At 45.8% G+C, this 13,856-nt stretch overlaps 1 protein-coding gene across 1 annotated transcript in view; it reads right to left on the bottom strand.

Annotated features, from left to right (window-relative positions):
* CORIN (corin, serine peptidase) overlaps positions 1-10,719 on the bottom strand; it is a 229,131-nt gene extending 218,412 nt beyond the window's left edge. The window contains exon 1 of the mRNA XM_021701616.1: positions 10,648-10,719. Within this exon, the coding sequence (XP_021557291.1) occupies positions 10,648-10,719 (72 nt within the window). The remainder of the gene's footprint in view (positions 1-10,647) is intronic.
* Between the last annotated feature and the right edge of the window lie 3,137 nt (positions 10,720-13,856).

Raw genomic sequence — 13,856 nt, 5'->3', positions numbered from 1 at the left:
CATTACATCTGTATTTATCTATTCTTATATGTTGAAACACATTTATACCCGTATCTCCAATTCCAATCCCATATCACAGGGTTCTAGATTTAGCTTTCTGCCTTTCTTTATCTTTAACTCCTTTTTCCCATAGCAAAAGACGTGGCTTATTCTTGTTGTGTGTAATTATTTGATCAGTCCTCCAGGCTGCAACAAGTCTCCCGGCCCCATCTCCACCCCATCTCCGCATGGGGCGCCAGGCTCACGCTGTCTGAGCTCTGACATCCTGCCCCGGCTGCCCCCACGCTTGGTTGCCTTCTTCATCCCACTCAAGCTCTGACCCCACACCCAGGCTGACCCCATACCCACCCCTCCTTTCCCTACTTGGGCTCCAACATACCCCGCAGGGCACCACTCCACGGCCAAGCTCTTGGCCACTGCACTGCCCCCGGTTTCAGGACTCGGCTCTTCACCAAGGGGCAAGAATAGGACATCCAAAGAAAGGTTTGAAATCTATAGAAAGCAATCATGTGCTTCCTTTGTTCACTCTCTTCCCACTTCGATAAAAAAGATGGATAAGATGACAAGATCTGGGTCCTTCAGCCTTCTCCCCTACGTTGAAGTCAGGAAGTTGTGAGGGTGTGTATTGTGTGTTTCACGTTTGATGCTGCAGCAGCCAGACCACCATAGAAGCTCTGTGTTCATCGCTTCCTATCTGACTTGACCAATGTGCCGGCCACACTGCAGAGCATTCAACACTCTATTAAGAGGGAAAAGGTCAAATTGGATAATTTGTTATATTTTCCCTTTGTCTTTGAGAAATGTGAGTGGAGAAACAACAAACTTTTTAAAAAGAAAAGCTCGCTTTTAAAAATTAAAAAAATAAATAAAAATTTAAAGAAATTTTGTTTTAATTTTTAAAAATTTTAATAAAAATTACAATAGTTATCCCATGAGTTTTGTTTACTTCCACTAGGAAGAATATTAATTTTTCTGGAAAGAAGATATTTTTCACCTGTTGGGAAAGCTCTCTTCAAGGAAGAAAGGAAGACCGTTGCCTGCTTTTAGGAGTTTCTGACACAAAATGATTGGAGGATATTATTAGTTAGGATTATTTATCTCTTATCCAGAGAGAATTTTTGTTCTTCTTTATTGACATTCCGTTGATAGAGGTCAAGTCAAAACAATCCAAATGAAAAGTGTGGGTGCTAGTCAGGAGGGAGTGAGGAAGACCATCAGAGGTGGCCCCAAGATGACCTGGACCACTGACCCTGGCACATAAATCAGCTCTTGCAGGTCTTTCCAAGGGACCACTTGACTTTCTTGCCAAGGACACCTTTGGAAAGGCTCATTTCTGTTTCAATTTCAGAAAGGATGGGAAGCTCAACTGTATTGTTATGCAGAAGATGGTAGCATAAAAACCACCATTAGCCGGTTTAGGACTATAGTTACCAATTCCGGAATTTACAGTAAAAAAGAAAAAAAAAAAACAACACAAAGACCAGGAGAGAGGGAGCTAGTCTCTAAAATTTGCCCTAACTCCTCCGCAGGATGAATCCGGACAAAGCCTAAGTTCTTCATCCCTTCCTGGCTTGATTCTCCTACCCGCCCCCTTGCCTGGAATTGGTCATCTCCAGTGGGCGGCTGGGTGTGAGCACTTTGAGGGGCCTCCCTAGGGCTATTTTTAACTTGGTATTTTCTGTTTATAGCCTTTCCACTGGGGCAGCCCCAGGTCTGGGGGATTCACTCCAGCTGGGAAATCTGAGAAGACAGCTGGCCTGTATGGCAAATGAGGTATTTTTAGCTGAGACTTGGGGATCTCAGGATTGACCTCAGGGTGGGAGACCCAAAAGACCCATGCAAGAGGAGAGGTGCCCACTCTGAAGTTCCTTAGCAACGGGGCCGCTCAGCTTATTGTTGGAAGAGGAGTGTGTGTATACCCTGGTGGGGGAGGGGAGGCCGGCCTCGGGGCCTTCCCCACAGTAACGCTGTACCCTCCCCACGGAGGCCAGGCCTGGGATGCCCTCCTGCAGGCCAGGGATTCCCTCCCTGGGGACCTCCCAACACCTCCCGGCCCACCTGCTCCATCTGCATCCCCTGGAACTTGTTAGAAATGCAAATTCTAGGGTCCCACCCTGCGATGGGTGATTCTCATGCTAACTAAACGTTGAGAATTAGGGTCCAATCATGTTCACTAGCATTCACAGATAAAAGTATAAGAATAAGGGGCGCCTGGGTGGCTCAGTCATTGGGCATCTGCCTTCAGCTCAGTTCGTGTCTCTCTCTGTCAAATAAATAAATAAATAAATAAATAATATCTTTGGGGGGGAAAAAAGTATAAGACTTTACCCCTACCAAACCCACAGGGCAATCCTTTTTTAAAAATTGATAGACATTATTTTCAGCACATTTTTAGATTTAAGAAACTATTGAGTGGATAGTAGAGAGAGCCAGTAAGTTTTTCCACACCATCTTTCCCTCCTGTGTACTATAACCTCTCTCCACTGTTCAGCCTCAAGGACAATGACATCAACTGAGTTTTGTCATCAAAGGCTGCACTTGAGTCAGTCAGAAACACTCCACTGCTCAGGGAGGATGACTATAATGGGTAGCAATCCTAGGAATGACAGCGCATCTCTACCCTAGCCCAGGCTGGGATGAAGCCAATAACCATAACTGTCTAAAATGATGGAGCCAGACAAACACCTTCTCAAATCAGTCTTAGAAACGATGTTAACATTAGACTATTAGTAAGGAATTTGTCTCCTTTGGCTGCTGTAACCAATTACCACAGTGGCTGACAACAACACACACTTAATTTCCTTTTAATCCTGGAGGTCAGAAGTCTGAAATCAGGGTCACTGGGCCAAAGTCAAGGTGTCAGCAAAGCCGCTTCCTTTGGAAGGTTCTCAGGGGAGAATCTGTTTCCTTGCCTTTTCCAGCTTTTATTGGTTGCCTGTCTGTCGGCCATGGCTGGTGGACCTTCCTGCATCTTGAAAACACTTCTTTCCAACCTCCACACCCACCATCTCATTGCTTCCTTCTCTGACTCTGACTCTCTTGCCCAAGGACATGGGGATTATAGCAGGTCCTCCCAGATAATCCAGGATAATCTCCCCATCTCAGAATCTTAACTAATCACATCTGCAAAGTCCTTTTTGCCATATAAGAGTGCATTCACAGGTCCCGGGAAATAAGACATGGATATATTTGGGGGGCCACTATTCAACCTACCATAGTCCATATGGTCCGTACTATCCAATATGGTAGACACGAGCCACATGTGGTTACTGAGCATAGAAATGTGACCCATCTGACTCGGGATGTGCTGTAAGAGTATTGAAATTTGAAGACTTATTATTTAAAAAAAAAAAGTAATATATTTCATGAATAATTTTTGTATAGATTCCAGGTTAAAATTATAAAATCCTAGACACAGTGAGTTAAATAAAATACATTAACATCGGGGTGCCTGGGTGGCTCAGTTGGTTAAGCGACTGCCTTCGGCTCAGGTCATGATCCTGGAGTCCCGGGATCAAGTCCCGCATTGGGCTCCCAGCTCAGCAAGGGGCCTGCTTCTCCCTCTAACCCTTCCCCTCTCATGTACTCTCTCTCATTCTTGCTCTCTAATAAATAAATAAATATTTTTAAAAAAAATACATTAACATCAATCTGTTTCTTTTTGCTTTTTCAAATGTAGCCACTTTACAGTTTTCTATTATACAAGTGGCCGACATTGCATTTCTAAGGGATGGTGCTACTGTACACCACAAAGGGAAGCAGGGTGATGTTACATTTCAATTGCTTTATTTTTGTCATACTCATAAGGGAGCCCAGACAAAGAAAACAACATTTCTTCTTTCAACCTTCTCTAGGGAGAGCAACTGACTACACAGAATTGAAATTTCAAATCAAGAGGGATATTATCTAGGGACAGACACAACTAAATTCGCCAAAGATAACAGTAACCAAAATAATAATAATAATAATAACAACTTGTATTCTTACAAAGCACCTCCACAAAGCATTATCTTACTGAATCTTTAATCGCAACCATCTCATGAGGGATCCTGTCCCCATTGTTCAGAGAAGGAAACTGAGCCTAGGGAAATGGACTTGCTGGAGGCGCCAACAGCTAAATGATGAGTCAGGTCTGCATGCATGAGCACCGAGGGCTGTGTGAGCCTATTTCCTGGCTTGGGTTTAATGGGTTAATCAGGCTCACTCTACTTCCTGAGTTATTTTATAACCAAGCTTCCTAAATTTCAGAGATTCAACAATTCTTCCTTTTTTTCCTAAGAAGTCTGTTCCTTTGCATCTCTGAACATGTATTTATTATTTTTTGTTTCTTAACAGAAGACAGAGGGGTGTGTGTCCTACCTAGCCATTTAAGGAAAATGATTTTTCTCCTGTATCAAACTGCTCCTCAGCTATGCCCAGAGGCGTATCTGGCTCCCAACTTGATCCTGGGCCATCTACTGGACAAATCAGGGCTCTCTGGTCAGTCTTCTTTGGGGTTGAATGGGAAATTCTGCACTTTGGCAGATGGTCACCATAAGAAGAATCAGCAAAAAGACCCACAAAGAGAGAGGCAGACATTAAGGGCTGCTAGAATGCCTCCTCTCCAGACAGCCCTTCTCAAATGTCAGAAAGACAGGAGGGGAAAAAAAAAAAAAGGTACAATGCACTGCTCATTTTCTCTGCCACATTAACACTTCAGCTTTTAGATCTAGAAACCTTGGAGAGTGTCTAGTCCAGCTACCTCATTTTAGCTATGAAGACACCAGGATCAAACAGGCTGACTTCTGTAAAGTCTCAAAACAACTTAGTATCAGACAAAGACCAGAACTCCCATTTGTGATTTTCTGTTTTTGTTCAACTTGGACAGAATTGTTCTGAATGATCACAGAGAAATAGATTAAGCAAAATAATACAGCTTTGATCTCCAAACCACACTACAGAGGAGTGGCATCTTGTTTGCAGGATGAGGCTCTGAAATAGGCACTCAAAGGTGAAAATCATGTATGGTCAAAATAATCCTTGAAAATCCTTAAGGAAAGTGCCACACTGGAGACCAATACAACTTCTGTCCATAAACCCCACATGGTCAGTTTTTCCAGAGATGGAACAGGCTCATCAGTTGAGTACTAGATGAATTAACTGGTTTGGGGTAGAGGACAAGAAGGCGCAAAGCTTTAAACACAGGACCACACAGAGGACTTCATCGTGGATACATAGGAAGACACCAGTATTCTGAAACTAACCGTGGATTCCCTTCTCTTATCTTGGGCTCTCACTCCCCGGCACTAGGTAGAATGACAGGCAAAGTGACTCATACTACTTAAACCGTTATCCTTCTTCCCTGCACTACCGATTTCGTGTTCAGTGCTTAGTTAGAAGCTAGGCTCCACACGTGCATGAATCTTTGTGTTTTTGTCCACTGGTGTACCCCAAAGCCTAGTACTGTGCCTGGCAGAGAAATGTTCGTTGAGCAAATGGATGAATCTATTCCTCCTTTTGTCCAGGCTGTGTGGCTGATTCTCATAAGTTGAAGTTATTTGGGTCTGGTACATGACTCTTAACCTCTCAGGGTATTATGGTGCCCGAGCCAGAAAATTTCACATGGAACAGTTTACAGAGGTTTTTCCACTACTCATGGGGTTCGGGCAGCCCCACATTAAGATTTCCCGGTGCTATCAACCTTTACCATGCTACTGTGACACTTTAGCAGAATGACCTCATGAGGCTCTCAAGAGTGACACGGTTCACTTTCACAGCTGCATAAAGACCTTTCTTTAAAAGTGTCCCAACTGCTGGAAATAAAAGGTGCTCTTCAAACACTGTCAGCCTAAAGGCTCAAAGGGGTCCTGGGCTGAGCACAACCAGTGGCCCCAAAATGTTCTTCGCCACTCACCCCTTTATTTTCTGCCCAACTCCTAAGCCACACTGTTGGATGCCTGGCCTTTCTCCACAGATATCCTCCTGAGCTGCCAACAGAGTTTCAGCACTGATATTGAATGGCAAGATGGATCACCTACAGGACCACCCTGCATCTCCAACCAGCCCATCAAGCACTGACACTGCACTTGTCACCACCAGCTCTGATGGTGTGGACATCAGAAATGTACTGCAGGAGAATATTCAAACAGCTGCCGGAAGGTGAGCTGACGGAGGCAACTGCCAGCAGATAGAGCGGAAAACATAATTGATGGGCACCCTTCGGCGGAGCTCAGAGCTGAGCAAACACTGCTGCAGAATGCTCAGGGATGAGGCAGACCAACCAGCACTCTGGGACAACAGGGGCTCTATTTGAGCAAAGAGAAAGAAGTCGAGGCTGGCGACAGGGCTGGGAACAGCGACAGGCTCAGGAAGGGGCAGCGGTTCCAGCAATCCAGAAATGAACCATCCCATGGATTCCACATGCATGTAGAAAGCCGACCTAGTCTCCCATCCTGCGTGGTGATTATTTGTCTGTAAGAATAACCAACGTTGTGGACTGTATTTGGCACAAAGCTGATTTTAGCAAAGCCCCAGAAACAAAATCAACCTCTAGGGGGTTAGGAATCCAGGCAGGGAAAGGATTACTTATCTGCATCTGTACTGGCTTGAATCGTGTCCCCCAAAGGTCATGTCCACTGGAATCTCAGAATGTGCCCCTTTTTTTTTTTTTTTGGAAATAGGGTCTTGCTTTTGTACTTATTTAGGGTGAGGTCATACTGGATTAGGACTAGCCCTAAACCAAATATGACTGGTGTCCTTATAATAAGAAAAAAGAACACTGAAATGCAGGGAAAGACTATGAAGGCAGAGTCTGGAGTGATGTAGCTACAAGCCAAGGAAGGCCAAGGATTGCCAGCAACCACCAGAAGCTAGGAAGAGGGGAGGAAGGATTCCTCCACAGAACCTTCAAGGGACATGGCCCTGCTGACGTTTTGATTTTGGACTTGAGTGAATAAATTTCTGTTGTGTTAAGCCACACAGTTTGTAATTATTTGGTACAGAGCCCTGGGAACCTAATACAGAATCTATCCTAGCTAGTCCCAAATATGTCTCTGCATAGTCATTCATTCACAAATAATTAATAAGTACCAACTATGTAGCAGGCATTCTTCTAGCAATGAACAAAAACACAGAAAAATCTCTGCCTATGTGGCGCTTCTATCTGAGAGTAGGAGGACACAGAAAACAATCCAAATAAAGAGGTAAAATATACAGTCTGTCAAATGGTGATAGGTTCAGGACGGGGTCCTACAGAATAAGGCGGAGGTGCTAGTTTCAAATCTGAATAAACTGAACACTCTCAGTGGATCTGAGGCAAACATGGAACCTAGTCTTCTTGTATGGTCATTCTTACAAGAAATCAACATGTCAGGGCACAAGGGAGATAGAAGAGCCTCCCTCTATTAGATTAGAGTCTCTGCTCCAAAACTAGGAAAACCATCAGCCATAAAGGTCATTGTGAGGGAAAAGAACAATATGTTATCAAAAATCATCAAGGCTGAGGGGAGAATGCCCAAGGACTCTGTGGCTAATTCACACTTGTTGACTGATTTATAAAGGGATCTAGCCATTTACCATTCAACAAATACCCCAGCAGTGTCAGAGACGTCAACAAAACAGAAGTGATTTAGCAATACAAAACCACTCCTTGGGAAGAAAAGAAGCAAAAGGAGGCACTGGACAGAAAACCTGTATCCTCCAAGAGCCTCATTAAATTATCACTCAAGTAAAAGAAAGCTCAAGAGGACATTCCACATTGAAAAAGATGTTCTATCAACATAATATGGTAACCAGTGGTCACATGTGACTATTGAGCACTTGGAAAGTGTCTAGTGAGAGAGAAGAACTGAATTTTTAATTGGATTTAATTTTGATGGACTTAAATAATGACATTAATTTTAAATAACAATGTGTGACCAGCAGCTACTCTATTGGAGAGCACACCTTTAGAATCACAGAAGCCTGGATGTGGAGAAAAGCCTGACAGACTCAGTGGGTCTGAGATGAGACCAGTTCTGTTAAGTAAAAATAGGTTAGGGAGACCACTAATATGGGTAGTATTTCTAGGACATATTCATTTCCTTAATCCTCACTGCATTCTTATAAATGATCAGTAGTATTATCCCCATTTGCTGGATGAGGACATTAAGATTCAACAGAAGTATCTGACTTGCCCAGAGCCTTGTAACTTTTAAGGGGTAAAGCCAGAGATTTGAATTTAGCTTAAACACCAAAATCCATACTCTCCCCTCCAAGGCATGTGAGCTAACAGCAGCCTTCATTCTTGTGACTTCTTCCATTGCTATCCCCACTGAAAAACAGTCTAAAACACAAAAGCGCATGCATGTGTATGTGCACATGCATGTGTCTGAGTAGATTTCATGGAACAGGTTAAGTCTGGAGGTTGCTTGAGAGCTTCCTGTGGATCTAGTGTTCCATACAGGTCAGTATTCTTGAGCCAACCTGCCCGCATTTTCTACTTGGCCAGGCAAAGGGGAACGCCAAAAACCCTGATGGGGCGAACAGGCTGCACGGACACATGCTTGGCAAATAACTTATTAAGGCCAAAGTGGAACATGAAATAAACCTTTCTGCCTTGGACCCATTCAGGAAAATTCTGTATGGCAGCTTTCCTGGTCTTCAGGGAATGCCCATTCCCCAACAGTAGAGACACTGAGAAACCCTAAAGCCCAAGTCTTTAGGTCTTTATGTCAAGGGAGGCTAGAGGTAAGGCAAAGAGGGAAAATGAGCAACCAAGTACCTCATTAACAGTATGAGGATCTGAAAATACAGATTTTAGAGCGTGACGATGCTATCTGGAGATAGCAGGCTGCTCAGCTTCTCCTCCAATCTCCTTCCTGTCTGCCCCCCAACAATGGAGAGGGGCAACTGAGGGGCTTGCAGGACAACAGAGCCAGCAAGTGCTGAAATCCAGGCAAAACCATGGTGGGAAAGGTGGCTCTTCCAAAATGAAACCCCAGCTGGTGTGTGGTGATGGCATTGGGTGCCTAGATCTCTAGTCTAACCTCTCAATCCCCAGGAATCTGGTTTTGGGGACTAATTTTTAGCATAGTATCACATACAAACAAACTATCCGGCACCAAATAATACAAACAGGCAGGTGAGTATTGTATTGTGACTAACAAAAATGGATTTTATGACTTTTTAAAAAAAAAAATGCATTGTTTCTTCTCATTCTCTCCGGGTTATGCCAAAAATTAATGTTTTGCAGCATCTTTAATTTCAACACCTTCAGCTAAAATGTGTGTTCTTGGACAACGATCCTGACTTCGCTCCCTTTCTGGTAGCAGTCTGGCATTCCTTGGCAGTTTTGTTTCCATCAGTAAATTCCTTTACAAAAACAAAACCAAAAGACCCTACAAACTACAAATGTGCATATAGAAGCCGCCGTACGTAGTCTTATACATGAATTAGGCTTCGTGGCGCATTGTTCTCAGAGGTTTGCCGCGGGAGGAGAGCTCCACTTCATGAACTGCGAGGACAGCTTCGCTGCGAATGCCCAACCCGGCGGCTTTCCCGACGAGCTCGCAGCTCGCAGCGCCCGGGGCTCGGGCTGGGAATGACCCGCAGTGCTAAAAGCGCCGGCACCGCCAGCCACCGCCACGGGAGCTGGGGAAGAGTCCCCACAGGATCCGACACGACACCACCTTCCTCTCGCCCGCTCAGCCCTCAGAGTCCCCGCCCGCAGAGTCCCCGCCCGCAGCCGGGATCGAGCGGCAGTGAGCGGATTCTGGGACCCTCCTGACACCGCAAAAGAAGGGCAGGCGCGAATCGGACCCTGTTCCTGGGGACTCAGGCCAGTGAGGACCGTCCGTGATGCTCTTCCCTACCTTTCCTCTCCAGAACTAAGGCAGCGCTGTCCCTTTCCAGGACGCGATCGGAGCCCGCCAAACCCGGAGCAGCTCTGAACCTGCACCCCCCGGAGGCTGGCGCCCCGTGTGCCCCCGCGGATTTGCGCCAAGACGAAGTTTGCGCGCTGGGGACGCGGGAGTTCCCGGCACGCTGCAAGCGGGACCGGTTATGGGGTGCCAACGCTCAGAGTGGGCCGGCGAGCTCCAGGCACCAGCTGGTCGCGGGGGGAAGCGAGCGCGAGCCCGGGCTCTGAGAGGGATGGAGACCGAGACGCGCGCAGCTGGAAAGCGGACCTACGTCTGGGGACGGCGGGGCTGCTGCGCCGTGCTCGCAAAGGTCTGGCGTCCGCGACGCTGGCGCAGCGAGGAAGCGGGGGACCCCCGGGGGGCCGGTCGCGACGGCTCCTGCTGGAGGCTCCGCCGGCGCCCGCGCGCCGTCCAGTCCGCTCGCTGCGCGCAGGGCGCCCGGCCGAGGAGGGACTCTGTGGGAGACGTGGCGGCGCCCCTGCAAGGGGAGCGGGGTCTCCGGGCCGACCCGACTCTGACGCTGAAGGAAACTCTGCCCATGACCCTGCGAGGGTCGCGGACGCTGAGCGCCCCGTAGAGGATCCTGCGCCCGAGGACAGGTTGCAGGGAGCTCCGCGCCGGGCTGGGGAAGCCGAAAGCTCCCCGACGGCGGGGGAGGAAGGTGGCACGGAGGGCGAGGGCGCAGGGGAGGGAGGGGTTGACCCTGAATTCAACCGGACTGAGAGGTCAGCCGACCTGTTTGCGGACAAGCGCTGTACGTGGGTCTTACCTGCTCGGGGTCCCGGGCTGGGCGGTAGCGCTCTTCCCGAGCCAGGGCAGGGGGCTGTTTGCTGGAGAACATGTCTCGCTTTTTCCTCTGCCCACTCTTACCCTGGTCGCTGTTCTCTCCTCTTCGTGCCCTGCGAGGGATGGGCTGGGGGGCGAGGCGTACTAGGGACGCCTTGCTCCTCACTCAGTAAGAGACAAGTTAAACTTCAAGGGGCAGGGGCCCTACATTTTGTCTGCTCGACAGATCCCACTCGCGGACCACTCCCTCCCTTCACTCCCGTCTCTGGGTCCAACCCTTAAGAGCCCTTAAGCACAGATCCTCCGCAACCCCACCTCTTTGCATTCAAAATTCTTCTCCAGGGGCAGAGGGAAAGCCAAGCGGACTGCCCGTTTCCCCCATCCCACCAAATTTACGCCCCTCGAGGGCAGCAAGAAAGGGCTGAAACTTGAAAGTTTGGGCTTTGGGAGACAGAGTAGTTGGGAGCAAAAGAGTTACTTCTCGGCTCGCCAAAATCTCCTTGTCCCATCCTAGACCATTTTCTTTTAGCCAGAGCCTAGCCAAGTAAAAATCAAAATAACGGCAGGCACTGGCAATTAAAGGCCAAATTTGTTTTCGCAAAAAAAAAAAAAAAAAAAGATTTAACGTTTCGAAGGCCGGCATTATTTGCATTAGGCAAATAGAAACTTGCCCTCTATTACATTTTACATGAAGAAACTGCTTTTGCAAGACGACGGAAACTTTGCTGAGGCTCCAGGGATGCGGGAGAACCTCAGGCTGCTTCCATACACCTAGGTGGCAATTTCCTAGGGAGGAATCCACAGGCTGCAACTGAGAGGCCAACAATTCCACTTTTCTGTCATTCACTAGCATTGGCTCTCCGGACACATCAAGGAGGGAACTGCAAGTATTTACAACGGTAAAGATTACTTTACCATTTGAAGCCCAAGACAGTTGTCACATGTTTGGGGAAAGGGGGCAGGAGAATACATTGCATTTTTCTTAGAAATGAGTTTTCATCCAACTTCAGTCAAGATCTTAATGGAAATTTCAAAAATGACTCATGAGGTCATTGAATAAATCCATCTCCGTTTTTCTGGTGGAGGCCATGCATAGTCAACAAAGTATGTATCAGGTACCTGCCCCTTGAATATTATTGCTGGGGTGGGGGGAGTATACATTTGTAAAATTGGAGAAAAATCAGTATTTTGTTTCTGAAATGAAAAAGTAAGAAATATTGCATGTGTAGAGTAAAATAGTGTTCCAAACATCAGACCTGAAATCCAGCATCTGACAAGTTTATCATAATTCACAACAATTAAGCTCTGTTCTCTCCTCTTCGTGCCCTGCGAGGGATGGGCTGGGGGGCGAGGCAAGCTGTGGCAAGCTTTGTGCTGAGTACCATACATGCATTCTCTCTTTTAGTTCTATCAGCCACTCTCTGAGGTATTATTATTATGTTTACTTTAGAGATGAGGAAGATTTAGGGAGCCAAAGTAGCCAGCCTAAGCTAGCCAAGTGCTGAGCTGGGATGCCTGGAAGCAGTGTAATGTCAGGCCTGTGTTCTTACTAAAATACTGCCTCATCAGACCTCATCACTACTGCAGCGACACCAGCCTGAAAACGAAGAGCCTAGCGGATTATTCAGCCAGGTCTACCTTGAGCAGATCTGAGCCCCAGTTAGCTCGGTTTGCAAAAGGAGGGTGGGATTTAGTCCTCAGTGTTTCTACAGGCATTCTGAAGGCAAGTATGAATTTTTCACCTCCTTTCCCTTCCACGTTCTGCCCTCTGGTGGAGGTGCTAACCAGAACTGTGAAATTAAAGTATCTACGTCAGTGGATTTGAGATCACCAGTGTAGATAGACAAGCGTCCCTCTCTCTTCTACAACTATACTATGTTCTGAGAACTAAAGCTGCTTACATTGCTGGTGTAAAATAAGAATTCCTTAAACTTCTTTCCAGCAAAAAAAACCCCAACTAGTTCTCGTTATCAATGCACCAGAGTGAACACTTGAAGTATTGTTAGCGTGAGAGTAAACACCTATTTTTACATACTTTGTAACAAAGGTTTATAATGTAAGAAATCACAAAAATGTGAGAAGTCTCCTAACATATCCAAAGTACTTTGACTATGCAGAGGGCCCACAGTAATCTTCAATGACCTATCTGAATTATTCCTTTTTAAAAATTTGCCACATTTGCTTTTCAGCTTAAAGTGACAACCATTAGTTACTTAAAATATTTTAATTTCACAAGAAACGTTTCTAGCCTTTTGAAATTTTTATTGTCTAGCATTATATCCAGCTAATTAGATAATTTAAAAGAAAAAATACAAACCTTGAAGAGATTTGTGGAAAAATCAACTTAAAGGTTGTGAATATACCTCTGAAAAGGGTGATTTTAGAGATCAAACTTTGGTCATATATATTACAGGCCTATTTAGTGCTTAGTACTACAAATGAAGGCAATTTGAGAACAAGAGATATTTTAAAGAGGCGGCCAGCGTCCCAGGATGATAATAGGCAAGCAGTAGCTAAGATAGAGATGCTACCCCATGACTTATTTAGTTACTCATTCAACTAATACTCATTTAGGATTTGCTAGCTGCCAGATGAACAAAATAAGAGTTCCTGCCCTCACAGAACTTTCAGTCTAGTAGAATAAATACACTAAGCAAATGTACACATATATAAGCTATGGAAAGATACTTGAAAATAATGTGGAATTTAGAATGTAAACTTTTTAGCTGTGATCTAAAGATGCTGGCTTTTTAAAAATATTAAAGAGCAAGAAACAGGCAAACTGGAAGTTTACCTGTTGTAGGGAGAGGAGAGTTTTTTTCAGTTTAATAGAAGAAAAAAACATACCCATATCTGCACACTGAAATATTCTGCATATGTTAAAAGTAGCCTGTGTAGACATTCCATTTACTGAATACATTGCTAGGACACAATCCTCTCCTCTAATACACCAGAACAGTCATTTGGGAAGAAGTTAGTAAGAATTGGCCCAGCGAAAGTTCCAAAGGAATTTTAGTGTCCTCACACACCTAGTGCTGTTCCCCTCCCCCGCCAGGGTCCCTTACTGCCGTTTGTCGAAATGCCCCTGCCTTTGGCCAGCATTCTGCCTGGTCTTCCCAGGAATAGTGCACCCCCAATGACAGCGACCGTGTGAGCAATAACTGAGGTGCCTCAGTTCACAACAAGGTTTCT

The sequence above is a fragment of the Neomonachus schauinslandi genome, chromosome 2 (assembly GCF_002201575.2).
Source record: "Neomonachus schauinslandi chromosome 2, ASM220157v2, whole genome shotgun sequence".
Classification (NCBI taxonomy): domain Eukaryota; kingdom Metazoa; phylum Chordata; class Mammalia; order Carnivora; family Phocidae; genus Neomonachus; species Neomonachus schauinslandi.
The sequence above is the reverse complement of the archived record's forward strand: the minus strand, read 5'-3'. Positions and strand labels throughout refer to the sequence as shown.